A 15,801-nucleotide genomic window follows, 5' to 3' on the forward strand; every position below is an offset into this window, starting at 1 on the left:
CAGCATCCATCCAGATACCTCTAACCATAGTTTTGTTAACCTACAAGCATATCTCACAATCAACTCGGAATAAAGTTTGAGATGGTATCATTCTTTTTTACTTTTTTTTTTTTTTTTTGAGATGGAGTTTTGCTCTTGTCTCCTAGGCTGGAGTGCAGTGGCTCAACCTTGGCTCACTGCAACCTGTGCCTCCAGGGTTCAAGCAATTCTTTTGCCTCCGCCTCCTGAGTAGCTAAGACTACGGGTGTCTGCCACCACGCCTGGCTAATTTTTGTGTTTTTAGTAGAGATGGGGGTTTGCCATGTTGGCCAGGCTGGTCTCTAACTCTGACCTCAGGTGATCCGCCTGCTTCAGCCTCTCAAAGTGCTGGGATTATAGGCGTGAGCCACTGCAGCCAGGTGAGATGGCATCATTCTTGATAGAGGTCAGGAGAAATGAAAATAAAGATGACATCGGAATATACATTTCATTTAAAAAAACAAAAAACAAACAGCCAGCAGTGAGTGCTGGTGAGGATGTGGAGAAACTGGAACCCTCATACGCTGCTGGTGGGAATGTAAAATGATGCAACTGCTTTGGAAAACAGTCTGGTAGTTCTCAAAAAAGTTGTTACCACGTGACCCAGCAATTCCACCCCCAGGTAAATATTCCAAAGAAATGGAAACGTCCACACAAACATCTCGCACACAGATTTTCATAGCTGTATTATTCGTAATATCCCCAAAGTGGAAACAACCCAAATGTCCAACAGCTGATAAATAAACAAAATGTGGTAAATCCATAAAATGTAATATTATTTGGCAATAGAAAGGAATAATGCAATGATACATGCTACACCATGGGTAACCACTGAAAACATTAGAATGAACCCAGGTAAAAGAAGCCACACAAGAAATGCCATATCTTATATGATTCCATTTATGTGAAATTAAGAATAAGCAAGTCTAGAGACAGAAAGTAGCTTAGTGGTTGCCAGGGTCTAGAGGGAAAGGGGAAGGGGAGGTGACTGCTAATAGGTACAGACTTTCTTTTGGGGATGATAACATGTTCTGGAATTTGATAGAGGCGATGGCTACACAATCTTGTGAATAACCCAAATGGTACATTTTAAAATGTTGAGTTTTAAGTGATTGTGACTTATATCTTAATTAAAAATAAGAATACATAATTCAACGATACTTTTTTGTTTCTGTACCTTTGGAGGCACTTTTCAACTCAAGAACCATTGCCATATTTTCCTGGTAATGTAGTTCCCGTGACAGAAACAGGAAACTTCGCAAAGGTTTTGGATAAAACTTGAAGTAGGGTCAATCAGGAGCTTTCAAAGACCCACATTTTTTGATGCAGTAAAACAAAAAACCAAGAATACAAAACATTGTCTCTGCCAACAGAAGATTCGTAAACCTAAGAACATGAAAGGGCATATTTACATGAAGGAAAATGAGCCTATGAACAAAGATTCATAACCATGAACCAAGTAAGTGTGCAGAGTCTGAACTAAGTACAGGGTAAAATTGAGGGGAGTTAGTTCAGAGATATCTTTATCCGGGAAGGGTAATTAATAAGAATAGAAACCACACCCAGACAATTAATTACATGTTCTATGGAAACTTTAGAGGTATTTCATTTGAACCCTATAAAAATGGTTACTTCATCCACTACTCATTAAAGTACAAAAACCCACAAATAAATTAGAGGTTGAAAGTTCAAACAGGAACTTAGTCTTATTCAACTTTCAATCTACAATACACTACTATATACACTACTGTATACACTGTTCGGCTGTACCAAACAGTGGTGTTTTACAGATACAGCTGGAAATGAAACACAGACCAAGTTTCCCTCAACCAACATATCAAGAAAGGCAGGGACACAGGACACTTAGTGGACAGGCTGACCTTCCTTTTGCTCTTTCTTGAGCATGTGCTTTGGTGCTATCTGTTCTTCTGGATTGTAAGGCAATCTAGGAGGGAGTTATTTCTGAGTTAAAGAGAGAGGCTACATGACTTGCTGAGAGCTACATGGCTGGTCAATGGCAGAGCCTGGACAAGCAGTTGGAATATTGATTCTGAAAACAATGATAAGCTACCACATTTCAACCCTTTTTTAACTTTTGTGTATTGAAGTATGACAAACATATAGTAAAGGCATAATGTGTACCAATATTAAGTTTACAGTTCAGATATTTTTATTTACATAAACAGATGTGTGGCACTTCACCAATCAAGATACTTAGCTTTCCATAAAGTTCCTTTTGCTCCAACTGTAATTCTCGTTTCTACTGTCATCCATTAGTTTCACCTATTCTTGAACTTCAAAAAGATGGGATCATGCAATAGGTAATTTTTTGTGTCTGGTTACTTTCACTTAGTATCTGTGTGGTTCATTCATGTTGCTGTTTGTGCTATTATTTCATTCTTTTTTTTATTGCTATGCGCCTCTTTTTTCTCCTTTTTCTTGAGTCTACCTTTTTCTCTTAGATGGGTTCTTAGGCTTAGTCTAGGATATCTGGCAGTGAGCGGCAGGGGAAACAGGTAGGTAGGTAAACAGATCCCAGCTGTCCCAGAGCTCTGATCTACATTTCCAGTCTGAAGCTATGGGTTCCACATAATGAGGAGGGGACAAAATGACTAACAGAAAACAATGCAACTGCTGAATAATCCAAACCCAGACATAACCGAGTCAGAGAGCATTTCTTCTGAGTCCTCTGAGGTGAGCTGTGTCACTCTTTGCCCCACCTTCAGCCAAAATGCATGGCAGCTGAATCTAGCAAAAAGAAACCACTGGCCTAAGACCTTAGACAAGTTATTCATTCTCTCTGGGCTTCCGACTCCTCCTTGATAAAATGAAGGGATTATATGGGGTTTCTAAGGTCCCCTCAAGTCAAAAGAAGGCAGAAAGTCAATACTCACTTATTTCACACTGCTCTCCCTCTAGTCCTGGAGGGCAAATACATTTTCCAGGGTAGAAACAGGTCCCTCCATTAAAGCAGGTGGTTGAGCAGTTTGCTGTTAGAATGAGTAACAGGGGTGTTGCATTAGACAGTAGGTTAAATCTAACACAAATTTCACTTAAAGTGAAGTGCTATTTTTTAGGCATCTGCTACTTGCCCATTTCCTGACTGAATAAAATAAGCTGCTTTACAAATAACAAAAGTTGTAACCAATTGCTTGCCTATGTGCAGACTCCAGAACATAATAGGAGACCACACACATCATATACTACCCACCAGTAGGAGTTTCCATCTCAGTGAATAAAGGCACAGTAAAAAAAGTTAGCTTTTTAATTTTCTTATACATAGCTATGCCCTTAAAAGGAGAAGAATGGTATAAACCTAAGGATTTTTTTTTTGTAAACATCAGTTTGGAGGATAAAGGAAGAGTAAAAAGGAAAAGACTTACTTTGGAATAGATAAAAGAGAAGTCATAAATATCAGGACCTGACAAATAAAAAAGCAACTTTCTTTCAGGACAAGATGAACAGATATTTATCTTAATGAGATTGTTTTTTAAAAAATATACTTTTATGACTTCTGGAGAAAAGAGTAACCATATTCAGAAAAAGACTGGGCCCGGGTGAGATCCCATAGGTAGGAGGAGTGTGGCCACACCAGGGACCAGAGGATGATGAAGTTGGCTGTATCATAGTGGGAGCCCAATAACCAGATTATCCAGGTAGTAATCACATTTCGTGATTCATCCTAAACCCTCTCTCACAGTGTCAGTTTCTGGAATTTCACTGCTCACTAGCACCTAAAATAGAGGCAGGATGGAGAAATGGAGAGAGGAGGAGAGGAAATATCTAAAAATAGACAAGTTGGCTCATTCTATAAAGGAAATTAAAATGAGAGCTTGGATTTTTAGCAATTCCAGTTATATGACCTATTTGTTCTTGTCCCATATAAAATTGGCCAAAATTGGCTATAGATGAACAAAAGCTAAAGTAAGCTTCCAGTAGGAAAATCAGAAAAGAAATCCAAAAGTTCTAAGTGTATGCTTTCTTTGTGGGGAAAAAAAAAGTCCACAAAGTAAAATGTTCTATGAGTATCATGCTTCTTAAATGATAAATTGTGTTTAAAATCACAAAGATCTCCCAGTTTAAGGAAGTGCTGTACTCACTTTGGCAAATTAAAACTCTTTTTTTTTTTTTATTTGTTTGTTTTTTAAAAGAGACAGGGTCTTGCTCTGTCTCCCAGGCTGGAGTGCAGTGGCACAATCATAGCTCACTGCAGCCTTAAACCCCTGGGCTTAAGGGATCTTCCCGCCAAAGCCTCCCAGATGGCTGGGAGTAAAGGTGTACACTACCATGCCTGGTTAAGTTTTGAATTTTTTTTATACAGATGGAGTCTTGCTACATTGTTCACACAGGTCACAAAAAAATCAAGCCTCTTAATGTGGAAGGGAGCTGTAGCATTTTGGTATAGGATTTAGGATTTAGGAGAACCAGCTCTTGGGGCCTCCTCTTTGCTGGAGGATTGCTAAGGCTGGACAGTTGTTTTTGTAAGTGTGTCCTGTCTCCTCACTTCCGTTTCTCTGGGATATAGAAGGGAATGATGAGATCAGTGCCCTGGAAAACTTTGGGATCAGTACCCACTTGGCCCATGCCCCATGGGTACTGCCCAATTACCGATGTGTAGAATGCAATGAACCTGGTAGCTTCATAGAAAGTTGTAGAATTTGGCAAAGTTGGTTACATAATTTGGCCACACTCTTAGTACTTGTATGCTATTGTATTGTCATGAGCAAGCTTCTCTACATTTCTGTTGTGCAATGATTCTTGATTAGAAAAACAAGCAGCTAGAGACACGAAGTATCTTTCTCTAGGGCTGAGGCCCCACTGGCCAATGCTTATCCTTAGGTCCTAAAGGCTGTGATGTCCCAAGGGCCAATGAAAGTTATTCTTTAATATTTGTTCAAATACATAGTGCTGATGTCTATTTCCATAGTAGTAATTAAATCATTTTTCAGAGCCTCCACATATTCCCTCCTGGAGAATAAAAGCATCTTTTTGTTGAGGTAGAAAAAGATTTTTTTTAATATTCCCAGATCTCCAGTGAGACCAAGTGGAATTTCAACAGACTTTATAAAAGAATAAAAAAATTACTGGAGTCTGATGAGTAGGAAAATCTTTCATTTGAAAGATAAAATATTATAAAATATAGTATGTACTGGAATATAGATAGATATATTACTTTAATAGTGACCATGTGGTGTTTGTGACACCACAGCACTAGAAAAACACTGCAATTGACACTCCATTATGCAAACCACACCAACAATGGCCATGCCTACATAAGAAGGTCTCACAAATGGTCTCTTATGAATACATGAGTTCTTCAACTAAATCTCTGGAGGATTTGCTTTATTTATTAATAGTTTTGAGGCAATAAGAGTTTCATTCTCCTCTAGAATGCCCAGTTTTAAAATAGCAGAGATACTGAATGCTAAATTTAGACAAAAAGATTCACAATAATGAATTTTACTCACTGGCTGTTAATTCTTATTAGAGTAATTAGTGCTTAATCTTTATGAAAACACATTTAAAAAATGATTTTTAATCCAATACTATAGTTTTAAAAGACCACTTTAAAAAAGGCAGAAATGCTTTCACATATTATCTCAATATAGTTATAATATATAGCTCAGGGGTGAGGGACAGGAGGGTCAATGGCTTAATTCCAAGTATAGAGATAGAAAAAGCATGGTCCACAGAGAGATCAAGTTGGCTGCCCAGGTTCAGAGTCACTCGTGGAAGAACCGAGGGCTGAATTAGGTAGCCTGGGCGGCGACATGGTACAGTGCAGGATATGAATTTGGGTCAACCTACTCAAGTTCCATAAACCTCACTTTGCTTATCTAGGAATGAGATGGATAATACTTTACATATCTCAAAATATGTTCAGAGTAAAATCACATAACCGTATGAAAGTACTTTGTACATCATAAAAGAGTAAACAACCAGAAGTTATTCTGACTCATACTGAAGGCTCTTTCCTTTAGCTTTCCTTTAAAAACAACAACAACAACAAAAAACTGCTCATGGCAATCTTACTTGGTACTGAGTGATCACTAAAGAGACACTTTTCAAGGATAAAATTTATTATTCTATCTTAACTCATATGTTTATTGACAAAAAATGCTCTATTCATACAATTAGCATTTTTAACACAAAGATAACTTTATTAAATATACAAATTTCACAGCATAGTCTTTATTTTTTTTCCACTTAAAAGATGTGAACTGGGCAAAATAAACAAGTCTCTTGTAAAGAGTATGAATCGTTCAGCAATTTTAGGGCCAAGTTTGAATCCATTTACTAAGAGTAAAATCTGGCTGTGCTGCTGCAATGTTAAGGAAGAATGCGATCTCCTGGGATGTGATTTGTGAGCAGAGTATTGAATCGGGAGTCAGTAAACTTCTAGGTTAGGCAGTGTAGAGCAGGTTGTTTAATTTTAGCCTTAGAAGCTCACCCACAAAACCAATTTAGGACATACTAAAATTCCATGTGGCACAGACCAGCTAATTGTTCACAAAAATTTGCACTCCTGTCACATAATATGAGATGTCAGTGGGAGACAGCTGTCCAGCCAGGGGCAACATTTCTTCTTCCTGAAACCAGGTAGGACCATGAGGCTAATTCATACCTATGGAATAGGTGTGGAAGTTTTGTGGGTAACTTCTGCGCCAGGGCTTTTAAATTTTTTAATTAATTAATTAATTTTTAGCAGTGCTTACTTCAATTCTTCTCTGCCTATTGGCTGGATCTAGAGAGTTCCAAAGCTCTAGGCAGGACCATAGATAGATGGTGCCTGGGCTCCTGAGTCACTGCATGGAGAAGAGCTGCCCTGCCCACTGACCAGGCAAAATGCACTGGAGCATTCTGTGAATGAAAATAAACTTTTGCTATTATGCTACACTAAAATTGGGATTTCAGTTACTATAGCAGCCATCTTTACCCTAAGCCATACACTCTCAGAGCTGTTATGAAGAGTGAGGATATATAAAGTAACTTATTCTAATCATTTTAAAAGTAAAAATAACTTTCTTCTTAAAAAGAAACTGTTACCTTTGTCACAGTTCACTCCATAGAATCCAGGTGGGCAGATGCAGAAACCAGGAGTCACACAAAGTCCACCATTCATACATCGTGGGGTACAAAGGGCTGATAGGAAGAGAGAACCCTGATTAAGGCCAAACGGTATTTTGGAGCAGGACCATTTTGAAATGTCAATAATACAACAGGTCTACATTTTCAAGCTTTGTGGTTGACTCTAAAATGATTACTCTTCAGAGATACAAGTTTGCTATATTACTATTATTTTTGTGGTATAAATTAGGCTATTTTTCAATTTCTCAGCCAATTTCTTAGAGATGACTTTTGGATTGGTTCCGTTTGAATACTTGAATAAATTTTCCCCAGAATCATTTTGACTAAGATGTGGTCTTCTTAAAACTGTTAAATATTTTCACTTTGCCCCATTTCCTTAATCTTCTAATTCCAACATAAATGCAAAGAAGAAAAATATGAAAATATTCTTCTTTCTTACTTATTTTAAAATTATTTTTTAACGATCTCTCACAGGATATTCTTATTTCTTGAAGATGAAAAATATTTTGCTTACTCTAGTCAGATAAGCTCTTGGTATTTAAACATCTTATGATTAATATTCATTTCCTTCCTTATATCTTTTTTCATACATTTTTTAAAATTAATTTCCCTGAAATTGATGTACTTATTACACAAATTCTTTTCGTCCACTTTTTTGCCTTATCATAACTTCATGACTCAGATATACTCTTAGTTGTGAATCAAGCTACTTTTATTTGGAACAATTTCAGATCAGTGGTGATACTAGCTTTTAAAACCCAACCTAAGAGGAGGAAAAAAAACCCTCAAAATTTTCATAAGATTATGCCAAAGTACAGTGGCTGTATTTGTGAAGCGGGACGAGTTGGGGGAGATGGCCAGGAATGGCCACAGAAAGTGAAGGCATTGTGCCAAAATTTTCTGCCCCGGTGACCAGGAAAATAATTTCAGGTGTTAAAAATCCACATGGGGCTCCTGCATGACATCCATGTTCATTAGGAAGGGAGCAAGGGAAATCGGCTCCATGTCTTACCTTTCTCACAGTGAGGTCCGTGGAACCCATCAGGACACTCGCAGATGCGTCTTTCATTACAAAAGCCTCCATTTCGGCACCCACCTGGGCACTCAGCTTCAGCAGAGAGAAACAAAGCTTATATGGACACCCTTGAAATCATGTTGGGTGAATCACAGCCAGCGTGAGACAGTAGTGTTCATTTCTGTTTTAGCCCACCAATTAATCATAATTGATCAAATACCAGTACTTCCAACTCATTCTCTTGATATCACTTGGATTTCACTAAATCTGCTGCAGAGTAAGATTTTGCCTCCCTTATTTCCAACAGTAGGGGGTTCTTGGAAGAAGGTAAGGCAAATTTTATTCTGCCTTCATCTCCTCCTATGGATCTACTGTACCTTGTTAAATTCACACTGCAATTGAATGAATGGTATTGCCTTTCCCCTTTCAGAGGGTAAGATGACTTATGGGTACATCTTTAGAGCACTGAAATGCTCCAGAGCTTAAATTCTGAGCTAGAAAAGCTTGTATGGGGATGTGAAAGGAGCTGGGCCTTTATAGTTAAATGGGCATCTGGGGTGTGGTGGGGAGGTACTGAGTGAGGCCTTGACCTGGTAGGGATCACTGGCATGAGGTGGCACTCTGTCCTCCGTGGATGTTCATTAGAGGTTATATTAGTGTTGCCTTTGGGACAAGTGGGAATGCTGGTAATGATGACCCACCTAGCCATGAGCAAACAGAGCAAGAAAGGGGGAAATTCATGACCATGGGTGAGATACACTGGGACTCCCAACGACTGTGTTGGAGAAGTGGAGAAGGAGGAAGAAAAGGTGTTTTGAAAAGGTTCCTATTCCTAATATTAAAAGTGGGGTCAAGGTCAGAGAAAGTCTATCTTAGTACTGTTGCTAAATCTTGTGCTTATCATCTCCTCCTTCCGTTGCTGTAGTTATAGAGCCATCATCCAAAAAACCATGTATGTATGTGTATGTATGTGTGTGTGTGTGTGTGTGTGTGTGTGTGTATAGATATAAATATTTGGCCCAAATCACACTTAAGCCCTTACAACATGTCTTCTCTTGAATCACCATCGGTGCTTACCTTGTTGACATGTTTTAAAGAAGATAGCATTTTGAGGTGTCTGGAGAATGGTGTTGCCTTCAGAATTCATAACAATCACATTCACTTCAAATGCTGCCACCCCATCCTGTTTTCCAAGACATGGGAAACCAACTTGAACAACTAAAAGAAAAAAAGAGAAAGTGTGGAGAAATAGTTAATCTAGTTGATTCTAGTTTTACAGAAATCTTGGGAAGAGAGTCAAAGGACAAAGCAAAAATGTTCACATGTTGTGGATTTCCTTGTATCTCCACTGGAGTAGGAACTGTATTTTGAGCATCTGGGCTCCACAGAAGTTGAGCATCATATCAGGTGAAGAAAGAGTGAATGACTCTAATTTTTACCTCATTAATATGGAATTGGGGCTATTCTGTTCATAGTCTGGACTTGTACTATCTTAAATATTTTCCCTGGAAATTAAAGATGGAAAGAAGAATCATGAAGTGGTTAATTATGTATACGTCAGTGTAGCATGGGAAGAACAAAAAGACAAACAAAAATTAATAAAAAGCGGTTGATTCGGGGAAGAAACTTTGTGGCATCTTCATCAGCCTCCATATAATCCAAAAAGGGCTAGAAATCAGCATTTCATAATCCCTTAAATAAAGCCTGATGAGCAATACCCCACTGGTTTATGTTTACTATGTGTATGTGAAAGTGACAAAATATCTTCTTTGAAAATATTTTACGACTCAGACTAGAGTTCAATCATTGGACTGAGTTAATGAAGTCAATATTTTCTCAGGCTGTTTGTTAATAAGAAGTGTCCATATCTCAGGCATCTAGAAGAGAGTTTGATGTGATGAAATAATCTCATGAATAGGGTTATATCTAATGCTTTATGTTCTTAAAGAGAAACTTCTCTTTCTTGTGAGTCTAATGATCACTCGGCCTGTGCAAGTGTTGACAATGAAGTCACAAAGCAGGGATTGGGAACTGAAGACATTGCTGTACAAAGAGGGAAGGAGGACACCCATTGTGGGATACCCACAAGTCACTGGGTGAAAATGGGGCAAATCAGATGTGATCATTTGCTGAGAAGCTGATTATGTATATTTCCAACACCCACTGGGTTATTATAACATATCCACTGGGTAAGACTGATGTAGCAGATCCACTAGACTCTTGTTCTTCCTTGTGAATATAAAGAAATATTGCTAATGGGTATACATGTGATTTTTTGCTTCATTTTATTTCTGCATGGCAGGTTATGGTTTCTGCCAAGCTTGTGCAAACTGTATCAAGCTAAGACAAATCTTTTCCTTTTAGAGTGTCTATAAACTTGCTCCCTAGGTTTATAGGAATAAATGAGCTGGAAACTGGACTGCCCTTTTCTGTAAACCATTGCACACAAGCTGGTCATACAATTTCTTAATGTGCTTTTGGCAACCCAAAACTCCTCTTACAGCTCTGGCATTGTCAGTGTTCATTGCTATGCCATACTCAAAATTACATGGACTCCCATTTCCAGCTCCCCTGAAACTTGAGATTTTAACATTGCAAATCATTATGATGAAAAGGAAACACATATATTTTAACAGAAATAAAAAGAAAAAACAAAAAAATTGTGTCTAAAGTTCTAAAGTAAAATTGTCCCTATTGAAAACCTTGGCTTAATGAAATCTCATATATAAAAATGCCAATTTACAAAGCATTTATGAATGGAGATTTCTATTTCAGAAAGAAGCAAAGGAATTGACAAGTAATTTCTTTAAATTTTTTGTACTTATACTTTGTTCATTATAAAACTTTACTCTTCTTATGACTCTTTTACATGGACAGGTAGGCCAATAATTGCTTTGAGGCATAAAAAGATGGAAAAACTTAAACGGATACTCAAAGATAGAACTTTTAGAATCTTCCTCACTGCACGCCATCAGCCAAAATTATTTTCCAGGTGTATCTTTTTTCTGAACCACATTCAGCCTCTCCTTTGCAGCCCACCTGATTCTTTTAAAAAGGCCCTTCAGTTTTATTTTGGCTTCCAGAATCTTGGTATGGAAGAGAAGATGCTTATCAGTAAACACATCTTCATTTCTGCTTGCCAGCATTATCAAATTTCAAAACATATCTTGGATGTTAAATATCAAAAACTGTCTTATTAAGTTTGTAGGAAATTTAGTTAAGAACAATTATTAGTTCTTCCACATCTTCAGATGTGCTGAAAGACCGTCTACAAATCCAGTTAAATTATGACTACGTGTTCACAAGCTCTGGTTGTCAGTTGTCAGGGGATGCTTCTAGAGGGCTTGGAGTGCTCACATAAAAGTGTGTGGTTTGCAGCCGGGTGCGGTGGCTCACTCCTGTAATCCCAGCACTTTGGGAGGCCGAGGCAGGCGCATCACTTGAGATCAGGAGTTGGAGACCAGCCTGGCCAACATGGTGAAACCCGTGTCTACTAAAAGTAAAAAAATTAGCCGGTGTGTTGGCATATATCCATAATCCCAGCTACTTGGGAGGCTGAGGCATGAGAATCACTTGAATTCAGGAGACAGAGGTTGCAGTGAGCCAAGATAGAGCCACTGCAGTCCAGCCTGGGCAACAGAGCAAGACTCCATCAAAAAAAAAGGAAAGAAAGAAAAGTGTGTGGTTTGCTAACATAATCTTTAAGTCAATTAAAGTAAGGACATGTTCACAGAGTTCCTAGGCCTGTGGTGATGCTAGAAGATACGGCTTTCCACCATTGCAGGGAACAAAAGTGAGGTTGCAAAATCTAATGATAGTTTTAAAATAGAAAAACTGCAAGCAATTTTGGCAGATAACTAAAGATGTAGTATCTTCATTTTCTTAGTAAACCAAAAGAAATGATATCCCTAAAAATTATTTTACTAAAGTTATATTCAATTACTGTTATAACTGATATGAAATATTTTCCTTCTTATATTTTTTAAAGACCTAATATACTCTAGGCTTGCAATTTTTGCTAATTTTATTTGTGCATAATAACTCTAGCCCTTAAATTCAGCTTCAAGTTAAAAGTGAACACATTAAAAATCCCATCAGCCCAGGTATATAAGTTTTACCTGCACATTTCTACCTCTTTGGAAATAGAAGGCATGTAAGCACAGTTATGACCTGAACCCTACTGCAGAATGATTTGTAAAGAACTAGGAAATAAAGTTTAGAAATTAGGAGGTACCTAGCTTATAATTTCAATGAATTATTATTTTTTTCACTGAGGACATCTTGAGCCAGATCAACAATTAATTTTTAATGTAAAAGGAGAATTACAGAAAGATGTGGTAAACCATACCATTACACTTGCCCACTCTTCAATTTTAAAACACAAAGTAAAAATTTTATTTCCTCTTGTGCAAACCCCACTTTTCTTCCTTTCTGTTTATATAAACTTTACCTATAAGACCATGTAGGTAATAATATTTATAATTAAACACCTTTTAAAAGTTTTCAAAGAATTTTGCTTTAAAAAACCAAAATCTGACTTTAGTTAGCTGCATCTCCAGTAATTGCCTTTTGTCAACCCTGTGCTCTGCGCAAACTATTTCTCTCAGTTCCCCAAATGTGTGGTGCATGTCCACAATTTCCTTACTGCACACCCAGGTGCTTGGAATGTTCTTTCTTGTGTTTTCTGTCCTACTGTCCTCCCACTCAACTTTCAAGGCCAAAATTAAATAGTGCTTGCTTTCTTTAGCCTTTCCTAACACCCTTTGCCTATATAATTACATTTATATATTTTGCAAACACCTATATATATTATTTCATTGTGGTGTAATGATTTAATTATGGTTTGCATCCTTTGCTAAGAATGAGAATTCTTAAAGGCAAGAACTATATCTTGTTTTTGTAATCTCAGCATCTAGCATATTGTCTGTCACAAACTAGGTACCAACAGATGTGATGTATGTTATGGTAGACACAACCATATACCTTGTGTGCACAGGCACACACTTGCACTTCCACACATGCACATACCTGCACATATACACAGAGACAGAAATTCACCATAGATGGTGGGAGATGTAGAGAATAAAATACTAGCAACATGCACTCAGAGATGCACCAAGAAAAAGAGACATCAAAGGCAGAAAAAGGAGAGACTCTTTGCTTCTGAGGAATAACAGGAATGTGAAAGTCATGTATTTTTGCAACAATAGGCATATGAGTAAAGAGCCACTGTTCCCAAACGCTAGATGAAGTTAGGCCGGATATGAATTCCAGTGCAGAACAGGATGTATAATCTAAACGAGGTGAATTAAAACAACTCAGAAAAACTAAAGCAGATTGAATATAACTCACAGCATTGAAGTACAGACTGATATGCAATTGATTGCACATCAACTAACTCTTCTACAGAAGAAAGCAGCAAATTTGTTCTGATTGCACACTGCTCCCACACACAGATGGGCATGGTGCTCAGATAGCCTCAGCCTCCAGTCAGTTGAGTCTCTGTCCTTATAACAAGGCAAGAGATGAGAAAGGCAGGCAAGAGCCCATCCTCCACACCACATGATCGTGAACCGCTACATCACTAGAAATATCCAACATAAATATTCATCAGTCCTTCAAGCTGCCCTGCCAGCCATTCATTCTCTTACCAAATACTTAGCACAAACTCTGGGCTTCACATTCTGCTAAGAACTGAGGTCACCTATAAGAAGATGGTCTCTCCAGCATGAGCACCCATTTAACAGTGTAGACATTGGATTCCTAAAAGTCCTAGTTGAGAAACACCACTGCTCTGTTGGTTTCATGGTCAGAAAAAGAGAGTGTTCAAAGAGGCAAAGTCTTGGCTTCATGAAACTGTTTTTTGTTATACAACTCAGTAATTTTACTGAACCACCCTGAAGTTTGTATTTCCTGTTTTTGTTCTCTTCTGATGCCAGAAGGCAGGCACTTCATAACTGTTAAAGATCAAGAGTTTTCTTTTTTCATGCAATGTTTAGGCATATAGGAGTCTGTAGGATAAAAGAACAGTTTAGCAGCTTGGGGGTATAAAATAGCCTTGTAGAATAATGAATGCTACCTGGATGCTTAAGAGCAAAGACACACTGATTTGGTTACTTTTTAATAATGCAAGGTACCTTCACTTCTACTGGAGGGACTGAGCTAATGAGGCTAATGAGTAACTGCCCTGCAATAGTCTAAGGTTCCCATAAACTTCTTGCACCTGCATTTCTACAAACAAATCCTACATCTGCTTCTAAAAGACTGTGTGTGGGGTGGGGTGAGGGAGTTGTATATGCAAAGGATGTGTGTGTGTGCAAGTCTGTGTGCACACATGGGCATAAGTGTACCTATCACCTGGTTCCCAAAGAAGGCTTGTTGTTTTTAGTTTCAGGTTGACCAAAGTGTCACCCACTTTTTCCTCTACATTTATTATTTATAAAGAACCTAAATTATTAGAAAATGATGTTCTATCTAAACATGATCTATTAAAATATCCTCACATCATATGTTCAAAATCTTATGTGTCAATTTCCTAAGAAGTAGAATTTCAGTAAGATTTTTTTTTTTTTGAACTAGACACAAAAAGTGAAAAAAGCACTTAGGATACAAGCATTAAATTAGAAATTCAAAGACGCAAGATTTACCAGAAGCTGAGCAGGTAGGTATAACTGGTAATTAATTAATGTATTTTTAATGGACTATGATGAGCTTATATTCCTTTATTAATCAGAAAAAAAGAAAAATATAAAATAGAAATTGAGAGATGTTATGTACTTATTTTATTCTGACTGCTTCCAAAACAAAACAAAACAAAAAGAGCAAAAAATATGATCAAGAAGAATTTTATAGAAAATTATCTTTAGCCAGGTGCTGGCTCATGCCTGTAATCCCAACACTTCGGGAGGCCGAGGCAGGCAGATCACTTGAGGTCAGGAGTTTGAGACCTGCCTGGTCAACATGGTGAAACTGCATCTCTACTAAAAATACAAAAATCAGCCACGCATGGTGGCATGCTCCTGTAATCCCAGCTACTCAGGAGGCTGAGGCGAAGAATCACTTTAACTCAGGAGGTGGAGGTTGCAGTGAGCTGAGACCCGCACCACTGCACTCAAGCCTGGGTGACAGAGGGACACTCTGTCTCAAAAAAAAAAAAAAAAAAAAGAAAAGAAAAAGAAAATTATTTTCAACTAAAAAGAAACATTATGTGACATGGCATGAGATTGCGTGATGACCATATTCCAAGAATTTGGTGGCTGGAGTGTCTTTCTCTTCTCCACAAGGTAATAAAGCCCTACCAATGCCATCTGAGTGGAATCAGCGTATCCACATCTCTGGAATAGATGCTCACGTCCTGGGGGCTACACATCTCAGGTGAATAAATCTTCACCCAGAACCCAAACACATCTAAGTCAGAAACAGATCCTCTAGGGGGGCTGTTGGTCACACCTGCAGCACTGTGATGATCAAAGAGAAACTGAAGTTATACTCCTCCTGTCTACACCCACGATGACACTTAGGTCGGGAAATAAGAGAAACTCTGTGTTTATTTAGTCTCCCACTCTTATGGCACTGGAATGCAACAAGGCAGATCCACTGGAAGTGGTAGATAACCGTAATCTGAAAATGCCCTTCGTAAAAGTATCTGATCTCCTGATTACTTTAGAGACTTAAATTAT

At 38.0% G+C, this 15,801-nt stretch overlaps 1 protein-coding gene across 1 annotated transcript in view; it reads right to left on the reverse strand.

The window, feature by feature from the left end:
- WIF1 (WNT inhibitory factor 1) overlaps positions 1-15,801 on the reverse strand; it is a 71,281-nt gene that overhangs the window by 8,921 nt on the left and 46,559 nt on the right. The window contains exons 4-7 of the mRNA XM_054442091.2: positions 9,200-9,340; positions 8,120-8,215; positions 7,066-7,161; positions 2,913-3,008 (exon numbers count right to left, since the gene is read on the reverse strand). Of these exons, the coding sequence (XP_054298066.1) occupies positions 2,913-3,008; positions 7,066-7,161; positions 8,120-8,215; positions 9,200-9,340 (429 nt within the window). The remainder of the gene's footprint in view (positions 1-2,912; positions 3,009-7,065; positions 7,162-8,119; positions 8,216-9,199; positions 9,341-15,801) is intronic.

This window comes from Pongo pygmaeus, chromosome 10, assembly GCF_028885625.2.
Source record: "Pongo pygmaeus isolate AG05252 chromosome 10, NHGRI_mPonPyg2-v2.0_pri, whole genome shotgun sequence".
NCBI lineage: Eukaryota > Metazoa > Chordata > Mammalia > Primates > Hominidae > Pongo > Pongo pygmaeus.